General features: G+C 44.2%; 1 protein-coding gene across 3 annotated transcripts in view; it reads right to left on the reverse strand.

Moving 5' to 3' along the window:
• Window positions 1-5,232: 5,232 nt before the first annotated feature.
• The window catches only part of LOC120916240 (Friend leukemia integration 1 transcription factor-like), a 60,997-nt gene continuing 45,430 nt past the window's right edge, over window positions 5,233-20,799 (reverse strand). For 2 of the 3 annotated variants that reach the window (XM_040327110.1, XM_040327108.1), the window contains exons 4-9: window positions 18,676-18,879; window positions 17,484-17,561; window positions 17,320-17,382; window positions 15,824-15,883; window positions 11,280-11,327; window positions 5,233-6,552 (exon numbers count right to left, since the gene is read on the reverse strand). In XM_040327110.1, coding sequence (XP_040183044.1) covers window positions 6,041-6,552; window positions 11,280-11,327; window positions 15,824-15,883; window positions 17,320-17,382; window positions 17,484-17,561; window positions 18,676-18,879 — 965 coding nt within the window. In that variant the 3' untranslated portion in view covers window positions 5,233-6,040. The remainder of the gene's footprint in view (window positions 6,553-11,279; window positions 11,328-15,823; window positions 15,884-17,319; window positions 17,383-17,483; window positions 17,562-18,675; window positions 18,880-20,799) is intronic. The other variant, XM_040327109.1, reaches the window with a different exon arrangement.

Consider the following 20,799-nt stretch of genomic DNA (forward strand, 5'->3'; position numbering starts at 1 on the left):
TAATATTATTATTAATAGTAATATTATTATCATTATTAATAATAAAAAAAAAACGTATTTATTTTATTAGAAATGTATTTTTTTTTATTATCATTAATACATTTATATAATTAATAAAACGGATCATAATAGTAGTATTAATAATACCAATGATAATAACCAATAACAATAATATTATTATTAATAGTAATATTATTATCATCATTATTAATAATAAAAATAACGTATTTATTTTATTAAAAATTTTTATTTTTTATTTTTATTATTATTAATAATACATTTATATAATTAATAAAACGGATCATAATAATAGTAGTATTAATAATACTAATGATAATAACCAATAACAATAATATTATTATTAATAGTAATATTATTATCATTATTAATAATAAAAAAAAACTTATTTATTTTATTAAAAATGTTTTTTTTTTTTTATCATTATTAATAATACATTTATATAATTAAAAAAACGGATCATAATAGTAGTATTAATAATACTAATGATAATAACCAATAACAATAATATTATTATTTTATTTATTTTTTTCTCTTTCTTCCGCTCAGTCAATAACTTTCTTGGTGACTTATAATATGGTAATATCATTATCATTATTAATAATAAAAATAACTTATTTATTTTATTAAAATGTTTATTTTATTTTTATCATTATTAATAATAAATTTAATATAATTAATAACAGAAAATAGTAATAATAATTATATTATTAGTATTAATAATAATAAGCAATAAAATTATTAATAGTAACAATGTTATTATTATTATTATTATTATTATTATTATTATCAATATCAATAAAATCAATAAAATGGAAAAAAATATATAAAATTAATAATAACTTATATTTTTATTATTATTATTATTAATAATAATAATAATAATAATAATAATAATAATAATAATAATAATAATAATAAAAATATAAAAGTTATTATTATTTTTATATATTTTTTTCCATTTTATTGAATGAATATGCTTTGAAGTCCTGGCACCTTTGTGTCATTTTCGGAGCAAAGAAAAAAAAAACTGAAGGAGCCGTTAACCCTCCCCCCACCGTATCCAAAAATAGAAAAAAAAAAAGTTTGTTTTGCTCACACTTTAATGAGGAAGTGCTTCTCGCAGTGGGTGTGGCTGGAAGGCGCGGTGGGGTTGGTTTAGGCCACAACGTGCGTTTATGTGTTACTTCATGTGTTAATGTGCGTTGTACTCAGGAAAATTTGACCATTTGTGTACCAAACAAAGCTGCATGTACTTTCCTTTTTGAAAGTGGGTACATCACTGCGCACTATATATAGTTCATTGCAGTGGCGGCTGGCGCTCAAAATGTTTGGGGGGCGCAAACAAACTGAAAAATTCTGGAAAAAAAAACCATCAATTTCAGCCACTGTACCAAACACAGTCACTGCGCCCATCAAACGATCCCACTGTGCCCAAAGTGCTCCCACTGTGCCCCAAATGTTGCCACTGTGCCCCATGTGCTGCCACTGTGCCCCATGTGCTGCCACTGTGCCCCAAGTGCTGCCACTGTGCCCCAAGTTTTGCCACTGTGCCCCAAGTTTTGCCACTGTGCCCCAAATGTTGCCACTGTGTCACAAATGTTGCCACTTTCCCTTATGTGCTGCCACTGTGCCCCAAATGTTGCCACGGTGTCCCAAATGTTGCCACTGTGCCCCAAATGCTGCCACTGTGCCTTAAATGTTGCCACTGTGCCCCATGTGCTGCCACTGTGCCCCAAATGTTGCCACTGTGCCCCAAATGTTGCCACTGTGCCCCAAGTGCTGTCACTGTGCCCCAAGTGCTGCCACTGTGCCCCAAATGTTGCCACTGTGCCCCAAATGTTGCCACTGTGCCCCAAATGTTGCCACTGTGCCCAATGTGCTGCCACTGTGCCCCAAGTGATGCCACTGTGCCCCAAATGTTGCCACTGTGCCCCAAATGCTGCCACTGTGCCTTAAATGTTGCCACTGTGCCCCATGTGCTGCCACTGTGCCCCAAATGTTGCCACTGTGCCCCAAATGTTGCCACTGTGCCCCAAGTGCTGTCACTGTGCCCCAAGTGCTGTCACTGTGCCCCAAGTGCTGCCACTGTGACCCAAATGTTGCCACTGTGCCTCGAATGTTGCCACTGTGCCCCATGTGCTGCCACTGTGCCCAAAGTGCTGCCACTGTGCCCCAAATGTTGCCACTGTGCCCCCGTCATCTGCCCTGCACTTACCTTGTCTCAGGTGGGCAGCGGGTGACGGCGGCAAGCGGTGTCCTCCATCTTCCCTGCCCCTGATGTCTTCTCCCCCTCGCTCCTCCTCTCGTCCTGTGCTGTGATTGGATGCCTGATAGGCGTCCAATCCCAGCGCCTGTCGCTTTATCCAATCAGATGACAGGTAACACAGACCCGGTGCACCTGATTGGCTGAGAGGCAGTTCAATGTTAAGAAAAGCGGATTCCTTCCCTTTCCTAACATACAGCTGAGTGAGAAGCGAATTAATTCATTCATTTTAATTTATTATCTGAAATTGAATAATTTAAATGAATCAAGTTAGAAGCTGATTGGCTCCCATGCACAGCTGCTCCAGATTCTGCTCCAGTTTTAGTAAATCTCCCCCCCCCCCCCCCCCCCATAAAGTCCTGCCCTCCATGGGCTGTCACTTTATAAAGTAATGTAATATAACATTTTATCCAATAGATTGTAAGCTCTCAAGATCAGGACCCTCCTAACCCTTCAATTGTACTGTAACTGTATTTCCCCCCCCCCCCCCTGCGCTGTCGCTGAGTTGGATGATCTGAATGTCCTATCAGCTTCTGTCATCTGACAATGGAGCGCAGAGGGTTCTGGGGGGGGGGGGGGGTGTCCATTGTCCCATATCCTGGTAAACAGGAAGGCAGCTGTGCATGAGAGTGTGTACAGGAAGAGGGGTGTCAGAGGACGCAGGATGTGGGGTCCTGGACGTCACTCTCCTTATACCTTGTCACCTTCTCTGTCTCATGTCAGCTGCTAATTGCCCGGCCGCCATCATTGATGGGGGAGGGGGGTCTTGGAAGGCGCCCCTCTACATTGGATGACCTATCCCAGCATGGCGGATTAACCTCTTCCCACCCTGACACTTCGCTCCTTCGTGTAAAAATCTTATTTTTTTTTCTAGACAATTACTCCCCAAACATTTGGGGCCGGATCCACGAAGCGTTTATGCTGGCGTATCTATTAATACGCCGCGTAACTTCTATTTTGCTCCGGCGTATCTTTGTTTTGTATCCACAAAACAAGATACGCCTGAAGCTGTGCTAGATCCGACCGGCGTTCGTCTTAGTACGCCGTCGGATCTAAGGTGCATATTTCCGCTGGCCGCTAGGTGGCGCTTTCGTCGATTTCCGCGGCGAGTATGCAAATTAGCTAGATACGGTGATCCACGAACGTACGTCCGGCCGGCGCTTTTTTTTTACGTCGTTTGCGTTCGGCTTTTTCCGGCGTATACCCCTGCTATATGAGGCGTATCCTATGTTCAGTATGGACGTCGTCCCTGCGTCGAATTTAGAAAATTTTACGTCGTTTGCGTAAGTCGTTCGCGAATAGGGCTTTGCGTAGAATGACGTTCACATTGTAAGCATTGGCTTGTTGCGGGTTAATTTCGAGCATGCGCACTGGGATACCCCCACGGACGGCGCATGCACTGTTCAGAAAAAACGTAATTTACGTCGGGTCAAGTAAAATGAACATAAAACACGCCCACATCTTTATCATTTGAATTCCGTGCCCTTACGCTGCCGTAACTTTAGAGGCAAGTGTATAAATATATAATATGCTTTAAATTTAATTTAATTTAGAAAAATAATAATCTACTAATATATATATATATATATATATATATATATATATATATATATATATATATATATATAATATAATTAAATATACTAATAATAATCTACTAATAAATGATCTACTGTGCTGAGTTTGTCACACATAGGACAATCTATTGAACTGAATGGGCTGCCCTGAGCATGTTGCACCAAGAAAGAATGAAAAAGGCACAAAAAGCATGAAAAAGGCACAAAACACACACAAAAAAAGAAAAAATGCAGAATTGCAAAGACACCAAGATTTACATGACACACAAAAAAAGCATTAAAAAAAAGGCACAAAAAGCATAAAAAGGAATATAATAAAGCACAGAAAAGCAACACAAAAAGGTACAGAAAAATCTAGGAGATAACCATAAAAATGCACCAAAAAGCACACAAAAATGCACAGAAAAAAGCATTTAAAAATGCAACAAAAAGCCCACAAAAAAGGCACCAAAGCATGAAAAAGCACAGAAAATAAGCATAACAATGCACCAAAAAGCACAGAGAAAAAAAGGGCACAAAAACACAAAAAAAATTCAAGATTTGCAAAGGTACCAAGATTTACATGACACAAAAAAATCATAAAAAAAATGAGTGAAAAGGCACGGAAAAAAAGCTCAAAAAATGTGCTGAAAAAGCACAGAGAAAATCATAAAAAAATTCACCAAAAAGCACACAAAAAATGCACAATAAAACCCACAAAAAAAGCACAGAAAAAAAAGCACAAAAAATTCAAGATTTGCAAAGGCACCAAGATTTACATGACACAAAAAAAAAGCATTAAAAGGGCACAAAAAAAGCACAGAAAACAGCAGAAAAAGGCACAAAAAAGCACTAAAAAGGCACAGAAAAAGCAGAGAAAAGCATAAAGAATTCACCAAAAAGCACAGAACAAGGCACCACAAAAGAGCACAAAAAAAGCACAAAAAAAATTACAAGAATTGCAAAGGCACCACGATTTACAGCAGTACAAAAACAAAAATGATGAAAGTACAAGAAAACCATAAAAAAAGCACAAAAAGCACACACAAAAAAAAAGGTACAACAAGCACAAAAAAAGCACAAAAAAAGAAGGTACAACAAGCACAAAAAAAAGCACAGAAAAAAAGGCACAACTAAAATCACAAATAAAAAGAAAAAAAAGAAGTCACCTAAAGTCACCAAAAGTTAGATGACAGAAAAAAAAGCGCAAAGCAAGGAACAAAAAAACGCACAAATAAACCATGCAAGAATTGCAAAGGCACCGAGATGAAAAAGTATGGCGCCATCCTTCAGGAGATAAGTCTGATACACTTTCAATGTTCGGTGTTTGTTCCGTGGTTTGTGATGGAAGTGAAGGAAGAGAATGAACAGATTTGCAATACAGTACAAAAATAAAAGACATATAATGCGTTTAATGAGAAGTAAAAAAATACATACAACAAGAAAAAACAAAAACATAGAAAAAGTTAAAAAGTCCGGTAAATCTGGTCCAGTTGGGGGGAGGGGCTGCTGAACCCCAGGATAACTCCTCCTTCCGATTTCGCCTTGTCCATAAAATACAAAGGTCGTGTGATCCCATTGGACGGAGGCAGGTGATAGGGGTCATGTGATCCCCCCCACTGCCCCCATTTATGAGGTCATGTGATCCCCCCCCCCCCGCTGCCCCTTTCACAAGGTCGTGAGATCCCATTGGACGGAGGCAGGTGATGGGGGTCATGTGATCCCCCCGCTGCCCCTTTCACAAGGTCGTGTGATCCCATTGGACGGAGGCAGGTGATGGGGGTCATGTGATCCCCCCGCTGCCCCTTTCACAAGGTCGTGAGATCCGATTGGACGGAGGCAGGTGATGGGGGTCATGTGATCCCCCCGCTGCCCCTTTCACAAGGTCGTGAGATCCCATTGGACGGAGGCAGGTGATGGGGGTCATGTGATCCCCCCGCTGCCCCTTTCACAAGGTCGTGAGATCCGATTGGACGGAGGCAGGTGATGGGGGTCATGTGATCCCCCCGCTGCCCCTTTCACAAGGTCGTGAGCTCCCATTGGACGGAAACAGGTGATGGGGGTCATGTGGTCTATAAATTCCAAATCCTAAAAAAATGTGAAATGCTCTTTCCAGTAGTTCCTGGGCGCGCTCAGTAATTTAGTCCCGCCTCCATTTATTTTTTATTTTTATTTTTTCGACACCCCATTGGGCTCGGGGTCAGTAGTAATTGCTCAGGTGTGACCCCAGCTGACCGCCATGTTGCTTCGCCACTCCCTGGCCTTGGTACAGTCCGCCCCCCGGTGGCGTGCCGAAGTACTGCACGGGTATGAGGGCGGGCAGGCTCTGCGGCTGGCTATGGTGGGACGGTAGAGGCCCGGGCGGCTTGGCCTGCTGCGAGTAGTAGATCCCCTCCGAGTACTTGCAGACGGCGGAGTCGCTGTTGTGCGCTTGCTGGACCAGCTGGATCCCCTGGAAGTCGAACCTGTAGGCGTAGCGCTTGCCGTGCACCTTGCTCATGATGTTCTTGTCGTAGTAATAGCGCAGAGCCCGGCTTAGCTTATCGTAGTTCATGTTGGGCTTGCTCTTGCGCTCCCCCCAGCGCCGCGCCACCTCGTCCGGGTCCGTCATCTTGAACTCCCCGTTGAGGCCCTCCCAGGCGATGCAGCCGGAGTTGCCGCTGTCGGATAAAAGCTCGAGGAGGAACTGCCAGAGCTGGATCTGTCCGCTGCCTGTGGGGGTGATACGAGAGGGGGAGGGTCAGCGACAAATGCAAACGTAGACCTTTATTTTATTTATTTTTTTAAATCAAAGCTTTTCGTCCCTTTAAACGGCATGTTCAAATGTTATTAAGAAGAGAGAGTATCTGGAAGATGCCACATTATGGCCACTAGATGGCGCTGACAATCATAGTAAATAAATACTCATCAGCTCCACCTAGTGGCCATAATGCTGTATTTCACTGTATCCTTTATAATCCTTTATGACATTTATAACATATAACATTTATAACATTCAACCTGGAAAAATAAATAGCCCAATAACGTTCGATTTGCACTCCAGTGGCACAGAACGAATGTACACGCAGTTTTGAAGAATGAATTTTTATTACAAGTACACCCCTTAGTTCCTTGGTCTCTTTTTCAATATCTAGATTTTGGTTTCTGTTGAAGATTTTCCTCACTTCCTGTCGAGTGAAACAAATGTTCAGCAAGACAGGAAGTGAGGCTAGAAAGCAGTAAAGACCTGACAGGGGTTCTAATACTTCCCCACTTCATCGAAAACTAGAATAACATTTGTATTCCTGAGCAGTGACTGTGCTTCGCTCTTCCGCTTCCACATTCACTGCAAGGCCAACCAATCAATACCAGAAACATCGATCGCATTCCCAATACGGAGATGAGAGCTACCGGGAGCATTCCCAAACCTCTATGCCCAATATAATAATCAGGAATGAACATAATTCAGGATGGGGGAGGGGATAGACATGGCGGCACTGATGAAACATAATGGTGGCACTGGAGGGGGGGGGGGCATGGTGGCACTGGTGGAACATAATGGTGGCACTGGAGGGGGAGGGGGCATGATGGTCCTGGGGGAACATAATGGTGGCACTGGAGTGAAAGGGTGGCCCAGCAGGAGACATGGCGGCGGCACTGGTGAAACATAATGGTGACACTGGAGTGGCAGGGTGGCACTGTTGAATTATAATGGTGGCATTGGGGTGACAGGGTGGCACTGGTAAAACACAATGTTGGCACTGGGGTGACAGGGTAGCACTGGGGGGGGGGGGGTGGTGGCACTGGTGGAACATAATGGTGACACTGGAGTGGCAGGGTGGCAATGGGGGGGCATGGTGGTGGCACTGGTGAATTATAATGGTGGTATTGGGATGACAGGGTGGCACTGGTAAACACAATGTTGGCACTGGGGTGACAGGGTAGCACTGGGGGGGGGCATGGTGGCACTGGTGGAACATAATGGTGGCACTGGAGTGACAGGGTGGCCCTGGGGAGACATGGCGCCACTGGCGGGAAACATAATAGTGGCAATGGAGTGGCAGGATGGCACTGGGGGGACATAGTGGCACTGGTGAATTGTAATAGTGGCACTGGGGGTGACATGGTGGCACTAGGGTGAACATGGTGGCACTGGGGGTGACATGGTGGCACTGGTGAATCATAATGGTGGCACTAAAGTGATAGGGTGGCACTGGTGGAATAAAATGTTGGCATTGGGGTGACGTGGTGGCACTGGTTAAAAATAATGGTGGCAATCCCCCCTGTCATCTCAATCCTCCATGACATCTGGCATTGGGGTGACGTGGTGGCACTGGTTAAAAATAATGGTGGCATTGTGGTGACAGTTTGGCACTGGGGGGGACATAGTGGCACTGGTAAAACATAACGGTAGCACTGGGGTGACAGGATGGCATTGGTGGAACATAATGGTGGCACTAGAGTGACATGGCGGCACTGGGGGTGACATGGTGGCACTGGAGTGGCATTGGTGGAACATAATGGTGGCACTGGAGTGGCAGGGTGGCACTGGGGAAACATGGCGCCACTGGGGGAACATAATGGTGGCACTGTTTGAACATAATAGTGGCACTGGAGTGGCAGGATGGCACTGGGGGGTATATAGTGGCATTGGTGAATTATATAAATGGCACTGGGGGGTGACGTGATGGCACGGTTAAAACATAATGGTGGCTATGGGGTGGACATTTGGCACTGGTGAAACATAATGTTGGCACCGGAGTGGCAGGCTGGCACTGGGGGTGACATGGTGGCACTGGTGAATTATAATGGTGGCACTAGAGTGATAGGGTGGCCCTGGTGGAATAAAATGTTGGCATTGGGGTGACGTGGTGGCACTGGTAAAAAATAATGGTGGCATTGGGGTGACAGGGTGGCACTGGGGGGGGGGGGACATGGTGGCAGGTTGTTGGAGACATTGGAGGTCCCGCCACCCAGGATGAAGATCCACCTGAGCCGCGTCGCCCACATCTTTGCTCAGAAACCCATTAAAGGGTAATTAGGGTTAATCAGCGATAAGCCAAATACACAATAAAAACAGCCACAAGCTTGTCCAATAATTAGGTGTAAGACCCAAAAGTAATACAACCCCCCCCAACCCCCCCCCCCACCACCTGCGGAGTCCTACATGAGGGGCTTCATTAGGAATGCTGTGTAACCCGAGGAGCTTGCAATCAGCGGGACACATGGAGAAGATGCCGCGTGATCAGGATTACATCAGTCTGACGTTTACCTTCTCACTATGGGGTAAAGCGACATTGTGTGGGGTGGGCAGCTTTGGGGGGGGGGGGCATGGGGGGGGTAATTAGAAACGATGACCCCCCGCCTGGAAATGAATGTGTTCTCTGTACCATAATATTTACCCCGGGAATTCAAAGTCCAAATGATAAGCACAGAATAAACACGATGCAGTCTTCACCAGTTTGATGCTTTCCTCATCACTGTCACTAGTAGCCCTTGGGGCGGCCTGATTTGCTATTCACTTGATTCTCGTGACCACTTTTACCCTCGGGTTCACATCTATGCGTCGTCGGCGGCTGATGCGATTTTTCAGCATGACGGATACAGCGCGGACCTACTTTGCCGGGAGGGCATCAATAGGCGTCTTACCGCGCTCTAGCGGGCCTGCGCGCCCCCAGCAGGGCGCACGCGGCGTGCTCTGTGATCAATTGGCTGGATTCAGGTAGAATTGCGCATTATTTACGGAGGCGCAGGGCAAATTTGCTGCGCTGCCCTTGCCCGCAAGCGCGCGAAATTTAAATGATCCCGTAGGGGGCGGGAATCATTTAAATTAGGCGCGTTCCCGCGCCGATCGTAGAGCGCATGCTCCGTTGGGAAACTTTACTGACGTGCATTGCGGCAAATGACGTCGCAAGGACGTCATTTGCTTCAAAGTGAACGTGAATGGCGTCCAGCGCAAACAACGTAAAATTTTAACTTTGCGACGCGGGAACGACGGGTATACGTAGCATTGGCTGCCCCTGCTATTAGTAGGAGCAGCCTTACGCTAAACACGCCGTACGGAAATGACGTAACTTGCGTACGCAGGGCCCGCGCAACATTGTGAATCGGCGTTAGTATGCAATTTGCATACTATACACTAAGCACAACGGGAATGCCACCTAGCGGTCATCGCAAGAATGCAGCCTAAGATATGCGGGCATAAGAGCCTTATGCCGCGCAGATCTTAGGCTGCAGTCGGCGTAACGAGGTTCCTGAATCAGGAGCACTCGTTACGCCGGCGCAAGTCAGCAATTGCGCTGTGTAACCTATGGTTACACAGGCGCAATTGCTTCTTGAATCTACCCCAATGAGTCTATGAAACTCGCTGGATCACAGATCGGAGCAAGGGGTCGATCCCGGCCCCTTACCACGTGATCAGCTGTCAGCCAATGACAGCTGATCATGTGATGTAAACAGAGCCGGTAATCGCCTATCGCTGATAGCGTGAGGAGAAAAAAAAAAGAAGCCGGTGGCTGTCAGAGGGACATCGGTCCCGATCAAGGAGAGCTGCCGCCAGTTCATTTGTGCCCACCTGTGCCACCTGCCAGTGCACAACAGTGCCTCCTACCAGTGCCCACAGTGCCTAGCTATCAATGCCCACAGGGCCACCTATCAGTGTCACCAATTAGTGCGTCATCAACAGTGCTGCCCATCATTGCCACCTATCAGCGGTACTTATCAGTAACACCTATCATTGCCATTCAGTGCCACCCATCAGTGCCCATCAGTGCCATCTTATCAGTGGCCATCAGTACTGCCTTATCTGTCCCCATCAGTGCTGCCTATCTATGCCCATCAGTGCCACCTTATCTGTGCCCATCAGTGCCACCTTATCTTTCTCCATCAGTGTTACCTTATCTGTGCCTATCAGTGCCGCCTTATCTGTGCCTATCAGTGCCGCCTTATCTGTGCCTATCAGTGCTGCCTATCTGTGTTTCAAGCTCCACCTATCTGTGTTCCCAGCTCCGCCTATCTGTGTTCCCAGCTCCGCCTCTCTGTGTTCCCAGCTCCGCCTCTCTGTGTTCCCAGCTCCACCTATCTGTATTCCCAGCTCCACCTATCTGTGTTCCCAGCTCCGCCTATCTGTATTCCCAGCTCCGCCTATCTGTGTTCCCAGCTCCGCCTATCTGTATTCCCAGCTCCGCCTATCTGTTTTCCCAACTCCGCCTATCTGTGTTCCCAGCTCCGCCTATCTGTGTTCCCAGCTCCGCCTATCTGTGTTCCCAGCTCCGCCTATCTGTGTTCCCAGCTCCGCCTATCTGTGTTCCCAGCTCCGCCTATCTGTGTTCCCAGCTCCACCCATCTGTGTTCTGAGCTCCGCCCACCTTGCCAACTTTTCATCACCTTCAAAAAAAGAAACAATTTCAATCTACGGAGAGAATGAACCCGCCAATCAAGCTGACTAAGGCGTCACTCACCTGGATTGGACAGGCGGCTGCTTGTTGGCCCCAACACCTGATAAGGGTCTGGAAAAAAATAAAAATAAAATTGGGGATATTAGAAGACGGGGAGGGGGAGAAGGAAAGACATTGGAAGCCTTCCTATCTTAGAAGATGCCATAGAGGGGCCCAACCCTACAGGCTTTATGAGAAACCTGCATAGGAGGGACAGTGGCGGGTCAGACCCCGGAAAACCTATTCTCTGGCTCTGCTACAAGGAATTGTGTACCAAATACACTATGAGACCAAAAGTAAGTGAACCCCCATCCAATGGACCGGGACAAAAAATAGGCCCCGGGCATTTTAGACTGAGCAGCCCGGGGGGGAACGGGGGTGGCGCTTCGCGGACCCCTTTACATTACACGGCACCCTGCACCTCTCATTACACAGCACCCTGTACCTCTGGGCCCCTTTACATTACACAGCACCCTGCACCTCTGGGCCCCTTTACATTACACAGCACCCTGCACCTCTGGGCCCCTTTACATTACACAGCACCCTGCACCTCTGGGCCCCTTTACATTACACAGCACCCTGCACCTCTGGACCCCTTTACATTACACAGCACCCTGCACCTCTGGACCCCTTTACATTACACAGCACCCTGCACCTCTGGACCCCTTTACATTACACAGCACCCTGCACCTCTGGGCCCCTTTACATTACACAGCACCCTGCACCTCTGGGCTCCTTTACATTACACAGCACCCTGCACCTCTGGGCTCCTTTACATTACACAGCACCCTGCACCTCTGGGCTCCTTTACATTACACAGCCCCCCACAGTTTGTTACACAGACACCCCCCTAACAGTTCTGAACACAGACCTCCCTACAGTACAGACCCCCTCCCTACAGTACAGACCCCCCTACATTACAGCCCCCTCTACATTACAGACCCCTTCTACAATACAGACCCCCTCTACAGTACAGACCCCCCTACATTACAGAACCCCTCTACAATACAGACCCCCCCCTACAGAACAGACCCCCTCTACATTACAGACCCCCTTTACAATACAGACCCCCTCCCTACAGTACAGACGCCCTCTACATTACAGACCCCCCTACATTACAGAACCCCTCTACAATACAGACCCCCTCTACATTACAGACCCCCTCTACATTACAGACCCCCCTACATTACAGACCCCCCTACATTACAGACCCCCTCTACAATACAGACCCCCCCTACATTACAGACCCCCTTTACAATACAGACCCCCTCCCTACAGTACAGACCCCCCTACATTACAGACCCCCTCTACAATACAGACCCCCCTACATTACAGACCCCCTCTACATTACAGACCCCCTCTACATTACAGACCCCCCCTACAATACAGACCCCCCTACATTACAGACCCCTTCTACAATACAGACCCCCTCCCTACAGTACAGACCCCCTACATTACAGACCCCCCCCCTACATTACAGACCCCCTCTACATTACAGACCCCCCCCTACATTACAGACACCCCCTACATTACAGACCCCCTCTACATTACAGACCCCCCCTACTTTACAGACCCCCCCTACATTACAGCCCCCCTCTACAATACAGACCCCCCCTACAGTACAGACCCCCTCCCTACAGTACAGACCCCCCCTACATTACAGACCCCCTCTACAATACAGACCCCATCTACATTACAGACCCCCTCTACAATACAGACCCCCTCTACAATACAGACCCCCCCCTACATTACAGACCCCCCTACATTACAGACCCCCCTACATTACAGACCCCCTCTACAATACAGACCCCCCTCCCTACATTACAGACCCCCTCTACAATACAGACCCCCTCCCTACATTACAGACCCCCCTCTACATTACAGCCCATTTGTGTTTTTAACCACGATTTGTCGGGCCAACACTCGTGGCAAAATCGCGATCTTGGTGCCATTTAAAATAGCGGAGTGTCGCAAGGGCGTTTCCCGCGATTTGTGACGTTTCCGAATTCCGAATAATAGATATTGGGGTTAATTTACTAAAACTGGAGCGCGGAAAATCTGGTGCATGGGAGCCAATCAGCTTCTAACGTCAACTTGCTCAATTAAGCTTTAAGAAATAAAAACCTGGAAGCTGATTGGCTCCCATGCAGAGCTGCACTAGATTTTGCACTTCTCCAGTTTTAGTAAATGAACCCCATAAACTCTACATGGATACAGTGTGGCGTAACAGAGTCATTGTCAGTCAAACAATCACAACCGATGAAGACCAAACCCTCTAGTGGACATAAAGGGGTATTACAAGCCGGTACTGAAGTGGTTATTCCAAGATACAGATTTGGAAATATTGATAATGAGTATTGATCCGAAATTAACATCTTTGATGAGATTTTAGTGATCGGGGCTCAGATAAGGATATCAGTAATAATAACATTTCTTTGTACCGCGCACCTTCTGACGAGCGCGGGGAATTTTTACACACAATGAAGGTTTGAGGTTAAGTCGAAGGGACTTTCCAGATGTAAAAAAAAAAAAAAAGTGTTTGAAAGGCAAATATTTTCAGCCCAAATAATAATTTTTGTGTTGTAGAATCTTTTCTATTTCTCCAACATACACAATTTTGTCAAAAGTATTGGGACGCCAGCCTTTACACGCACATGAACTTTAATGGCATCCCAGTCTTAGTCCGTAGGGTTCAACATTGAGTTGGTTCCGCCCTTTGCAACTCTCAAAGCGTCAGTATACCAGGACAATTTAATGCTCCCAACTTCGGGTTGAGGTCAGGACTCTGTGCAGGCCAGTCAAGTTCCTCCACCCCCAAACTCGCTCATCCGTGTCTTTATGGACCTTCCTTTGGGCTCTGGTGGGCAGTCATGTTGGAACGGGAAGGGGCCGTCCCCCAAACTGTTCCCACAAAGTTGGGAGCATGAAATTGTACAAAATGTCTTGGCATGCCGACGCCTTAAGAGTTCCCTTCACTGAAATTTTTTTTTTTTAATAATAATAAATAAAATATTTTTTTGGGGAGGGGCGATTGTTGTAGTTCTTTTATTTTCTCTTTCAATTTGAATAAATGGAATGTGTTTAAAATGATATGTTAAAAATGTATAACATTTTGATAATAAAAAAAATCATCAAAAAAAAAAAATGAAAAAATTATAAAAAAAAAATTATTTGAAAAGATAATTGAATTTTTCAACATTAAGGGCCAGATTCACGTAGAATTGCTGCCGTGTAACGTAACCCGTTTACGTTACACCGCCGCAAGTTTTCAGTGTAAGTGCCCGATCCACAAAGCATTTACCTGTAAACTTGCGGCGGTGTATCATAAACACGTCCGGCGCAAGCCCGCCCAATTCAAATGGGGCGTGTACCATTTAAATTAGGCGAGCTCCCGCGCCGGACGTACTGCGCATGCTCCGTTCGCAATTTTCCCGACATGCTTTGCGCGAAATTACGGCTGCACGATGTGTTTGTGAATCGCGACGTGCGTAACGTACTTACGCCGAAAAAAAAAAAATCAAAATCGACGCGGGAACGACGGCCATACTTTAACATGGCTGGTGTAAAGTTAAGCAATGAAAAAGATTGCTTAACTTTGCGACGGGAAACTAAGACTAGCGCCGACGTAACGACCGCGAAAACCGTCGTGGATCGCCGTAACTCCTAATTTGCATACCCGACGCTGGAATACGACGCAAACTCCACCCAGCGGGGGCCGCGGTACTGCATCCTAAGATCCGACAGTGTAAAACTATTACACCTGTCGGATCTTAGGGATATCTATGTGTAACTGATTCTATGAATCAGCCGCATAGATAGAAACAGAGATACGACGGAGTATCTGAGATACTCCGTCATATCTCTTCTGTAAAATCTGGCCCTAAATGTTGAAAAATGTTGAAGATTTTTTGAAAAATCAATAAAAAAAAATTAAAAAGAAAAGATAATTGAAAAAACAAAAATGGAAAAAATAATAAAAAAAATAAAAATGGAAAAAAATGATTTAAAAAAATTATGAAAAAAAATATAATAGTAAAAAAATGTAATTGTAAAAAATAATTAAAAATAATACAAATGAAAACTACTGACACTGTCCACCGCCCTACTGACACCCCTGAAAAACAACATGGTTAATGGTTTGGACCAGTGCACAAAGCAAGGTCCATAAAGACATGGATGAGCGAGTTTTGGGGTGGAGGAACTTGACTGGCCTGCACAGAGTCCTGACCTCCACCCCATAGAACACCTTTGAGATGAATTAGCAAGCCAGGCCTTCCCGTCCAACATCAGTGCCTGACCTCTCAAACGCGCTCCTGGAAACATTCCCATAGACACACTCCTAAACCTTGTGGGCGGCCTTCCCAGAAGAGGTGAAGCTGTTCTAGCTGCAAAGGGCGGGGCCAACTCAATATTGAACCCTACAGACTAAGACTGGGGTGCCATTAAAGTTCATAAAGGCAGGCGTCCCAATACTTTTGGCAATGTAGTGTTTGAAATGAAACCACCAGGGGGCTCTCCCTGAAGATGGAGCGATAAAAAAAAAGTCACCCCCCCCCCCCCCAACCCACCTGGAGTGGTGCGTATGGCTCCGGCGGTGCTGCTGATGGTCGGCGTCTGAGGAGGAGATCCTGCAGAAATGGAAAGCTATACTCAGTACATTACATTACCCAACAGCCTCATTCACCATTCACCAAGTCATCCTTACATCAGGAAACGCAATCAGCATCACTGCTTAAAGCGAATCTTTAATCTGCTTATTTGTGCCCCTCCCCCTTCATTAACATGGGAAAACTCTATCCTCTGTCCCTTTCTCACTGTTTAGACCCCTGATAACACCCCCTGATATCTCACCATAGCCCCCCCCCCCCCCCCCGAACGAGGCTTCTAAAAAAAAATTGTAAAAAAAATAAAAATAAAAAAAAATGGAAAAAAATACAATTTTAAAAATAATAATAATAAGTATTAAAAAAAATTGAAACAATAATTAAAACAATGTAATTGTAAAAAATAAATAAGAAAATTTGAATTTTTTTTTAAATATATATATATATATATATATATATATAAAAAACAAATCTCTCTCGCTATATATATGAGATTTGTTTTTTATATATATTTAAAAAAAATTCAATTTTTCTTATTTATTTTTTACAATTACAGTAGTTTTTATGTTTATTATTTTTAAATAATTTTTTACAAATATATATTTTTTATTTTTTCAATAAATTTTTTTTATAATATTTTTTATTACATTTTTTTAATGATTTTTTCTATTATATATATATATATATATATATATATATATATATATATATATATATATATATATATATATATATATATATATATATATATATATATATATATATATATATATATATATATATATATATATATATATATATATATATATATATATACCTTCAATTACATTTTTTTTATAATTTTTTTTATTAAATTTTTTTCAATTTTTTATATATACATATATATATATATATATATATATATATATATATATGTATATATAAAAAATTGAAAAAAATTTAATAAAAAAAATTATAAAAAAAATGTAATTGAAGGTATATATATAAAATGGAAAAAATGGAAAAAATCATTTAAAAAATGTAATAAAAAAAATTATAAAAAAAATTTAATTGAAGGTATATATATATATATATATATATACACCTTTAATTAAATTTTTTTTATTACATTTTTTTAATGATTTTTTTACATATATATATATATATATATATAAAATGGAAAAAATCATTAAAAAAATGTAATAAAAAATAAATAAAAAAAATGTAATTGAAAAAAATTATTTAAAAATAATAAAAAATAAAAACAACTGACACAGTCCACTGCCCTACTCACACCAATCTCTGCTCTACTGAAAATACGCGCATGTGCGTTTGCGCTCTGGGGTGCAATAGGCTACGCACACCAAGAAGCCTCATCAATTTCACAAAGACGGGGAGGCCTCAAGGGCTCCCTCTATCTATCTGGAGGATAACTGCAGGTTTATTAGATATTACAGGAACACATTTATTGGGTATTGTACCTCTCTGAATGGGGCCGGGGGTGGAGCTCCAGCTTCCCCGCCGTACATCCTCATACATCGGCTCTAAAGACAAAACACAAGGAGACAATCCATCAGTCTGATTTTGTTCATTGTAAGGACAAAGAGCGGGTCACATGACTGGCCGCTGGCCAATGTTGGCTCACCTGTCTTCACCGGGTTCCTCGTGGGCACTGGGTGAGCTGGAGCAGTCGGAACCACTGAATAAGTAAACGTTGGACTGTCTGTGTAGGGGGGGAAGAAAACAATAGATAATAGGTCAATCCTTCCATAACTGGACCTAAATGCAGTGCCAGGACAAGACCATCCAGTGCCCAGGGCAAAGATGCCAAATTGTGCCCCTGTGTCTTATATATAGACCTCCAAAGTGCACATAAAGGCCAAACTTTCGTTTTGGATTGGGTAGGGTTGGAGATAAATTTGGGTCTTGCCTGGACACACAAGGCCACTGAGGCCAGGCCTTGGGGCGCCAGGGCTCCAAGGGGCGGCAGTGGCATGGAGTCCCCCGACGCCCGGAACAAACAGTTAAGGGCGGTAAGTTATGGGGGAATCCGCTCGCTCGTTAACAAGTGATTGCGGCGATGTCGCCGAAATCACTTGTAAAATATGTGCTCCCGTCCGTCCTCCCCTCCCCCCCATCCCACATACCTCTCTCTGCCGGCTCTGTCTTCGGGACTCCGCCCTCCCCCCGGCCACCGAGTCTGTCTCCTGTCCCTGCCGCCGATGTACACAGTAAGAGGGGAGAGCTGTGCTCTTCCCATCTCAGCTGTGACTGGAGTTCTAGCACAGTGCTAGGACTCCTGTTTTGGAGGTGACAGGGTCAATAAAGAGAACCTGTCACCTCCAATTACTATCACACAGGGAATCGTTCTCTCCTGTGTGATAGCAAAAAAGTTAAGTGAATTTTTTTTTTTATAAAAAAGAAATAAGAAATAATAATTAAATTAATAAAATAAAAAAGTAAAGGATAAGAAAAATAATAAGAAAAATAATAAGAAAATGATACAAAAATTAAAAAAAAAGTAAGCGACAAGCTACAAATAAATAAAAATAAAAAAAGTAAAAAAACAAACAAAACATATTTGAACTAACCGTGCCGCACATTCTCCATTGATTTGGGGGTGGGGGGGGGTTTGGTTGGCGGGGAGGGGGTGCATTGTGGAACCTGGCCTTGGGGCGGCAGGGAGAGCAAATCCGGCCCTGCCTGGACATACACTTTAACCTCTTAAATCTGAATTGGCGCAACAGAAAAATTTCCGTGGCCACCACAGTTTTGCGGAAGCTGCAACAAAAATTCCGTAAGATGATAATAGTATTCGGACAAGGCGGCGTACGTACTTTGCCGGAGGTAGGCGAGGTGTGACATCAGCATTTCGGAGCTGTAGGCGGACGCCATGCGTAAGAAGTCCTCCCGGGTCATCCTGCACAGTTCCTTACCGTCCGCGCCTTGCATCAACGACGTGTTCACGTCACAGAGCCCGTACTCCTTCACCGCCCAGTCCAGCCACTGGGCCACGTGTTCCTGCGTCCACACCATCGGGTCTGCGTCCGGGGGAGGAATTGGGGAAGGGTTATCAAGTGGCGAGGAAACCATAGAAATCGAACGATAAACCGCTAACGCTAAAATCAGAAAGTCTATTCAATTTATCTTTTATATCCACCTGGTGACCCGGCCTTTTCTGGTGCTTTTTGTTTAAAAGTTTAAATCAATATTTTTAACTTTAATATTTATATTTATTTAATTTAATATTTTAAATTACTTAGAACCCCCAAACATTATTTTATATATATTCTATTTACTTGGAGTAACATCATCTTTCATATTTTACAAAAAAATTGGGTTATATATTGTATATAATATATGGGCCCAGATTCAGGTAGATTCGCGCAATATTTGCGTGGGCAAAGAGCAAAAATGTTTCTCTGCGCCCACGCAAATATTGCGCTTTGCCCGCGATTCACGGAGCAATTGCTCCGTAAATTGCGCGGGCGATATGCTAAACAGCCGGGCGTAAGGCTGCCTAATGTAAATGATCCCGCCGGGGGCGGGAATCATTTAAATTAGGCGCGCTCCCGTGCCGAGCGAACAGCGCATGCTCCGTCGGGAAACTTTCCCGACGTGCATTGCGGCAAATGACGTCGCAAGGACGTCATTTGCTTCTAAGTGAACGTGAATGGCGTCCAGCGCCATTCACGGTTCACTTACGTAAACGACGTAAAATTTGAACGTCGCGAGCGGGAAGCGCAGCTATACTTTAGCATTGGTTGCGCCTGCTATTAGCAGGAGCAGCCTTATGCTAAAGTCGCCGTACGGAAACTCCGTACCTTGCGTGCGCAGGGCCCGCGCAACTTTTGTGAATCGGTGGTAGTATGCAATTTGCATACTTTACGCCGATCACAATGGCCGCGCCCCCTAGCGGCCAACGCAAGAATGCAGCCTGAGATATGAAGGCATAAGGAGGCTTATGTCTGTCATATCCTAGGCTGCAGTCGGTGTAACGAGGTTCCTGAATCAGGAGCACTCGTTACACCGGAGCAAGTAAGCACTTGCGCCGCGCAACCTATGGTTGCGCGGGCGCAAGTGCTTCTTGAATCTGGCCCATTGTATATATATATATTTGCGCCGTAAGTTACGGCGGCGTAGTGTATTTCTGGCGGCGGAATTCAAATCGGCGATTAGGGGAGCGTGATTCATTTAAATGAAGCGCGTCCCCGTGCCGAATGAACTGCGCATGCTCCGTTTCTAAATTGCCCGCCGTGCATTGCGCTAAATGACGTTGCAACGACGTAATTTTTTTAACTTAGACGTCATTTACGTCCATCCCGATTCACGGACGACTTACGCAAAAAAAAAAAAAATTCAAATTTCGACGCGGGAACGACGGCCATACTTAACATGGCAAGTCTATCTATACGCCGCAAAATAGCAGCTTTAACTATACGCCGGAAAAAGCCGACTACAGACGACGTAAGAGAATGCGACGGCCGCGCGTACGTTCGTGGATCGTCGGAAATAGCTAATTAGCATACCCGACGGGTAAAACGCGGAAAACGACGCGGACGCCGAAGTATTGCATCTTAGATCCGAAGGAGTACGAGGATGTACACCTGTCGGATCTTACCCAGAAGCCGTCGTATCTTGGTTTGAGGATTCAAAACAAAGATACGACGCGGGAAATTTGAAAGTACGCTGGCGTATCAGTAGATACGTCGGCGTACTCTGTGGATCTGCCCCCAAACCTTTTTCTGACAGTTGTTGTTTTCAAGTTAAAATCGTTATTTTTTTTTTGTTTTTTGCTAGAAAATTACTTAGAACCCTCAAACATTATATATATATATATTTATATTTAGTAGAGACCCTAGAGAATAAAATAGTGGCTGTTGCAATATTTTATGTCACACTGTATTTGATTAAAAAAAAAAAAATAACCAGTAAAGTAAGCCCATTTTTTTTTGTATAAT

The sequence above is a fragment of the Rana temporaria genome, chromosome 10, assembly GCF_905171775.1.
Source record: "Rana temporaria chromosome 10, aRanTem1.1, whole genome shotgun sequence".
NCBI lineage: Eukaryota > Metazoa > Chordata > Amphibia > Anura > Ranidae > Rana > Rana temporaria.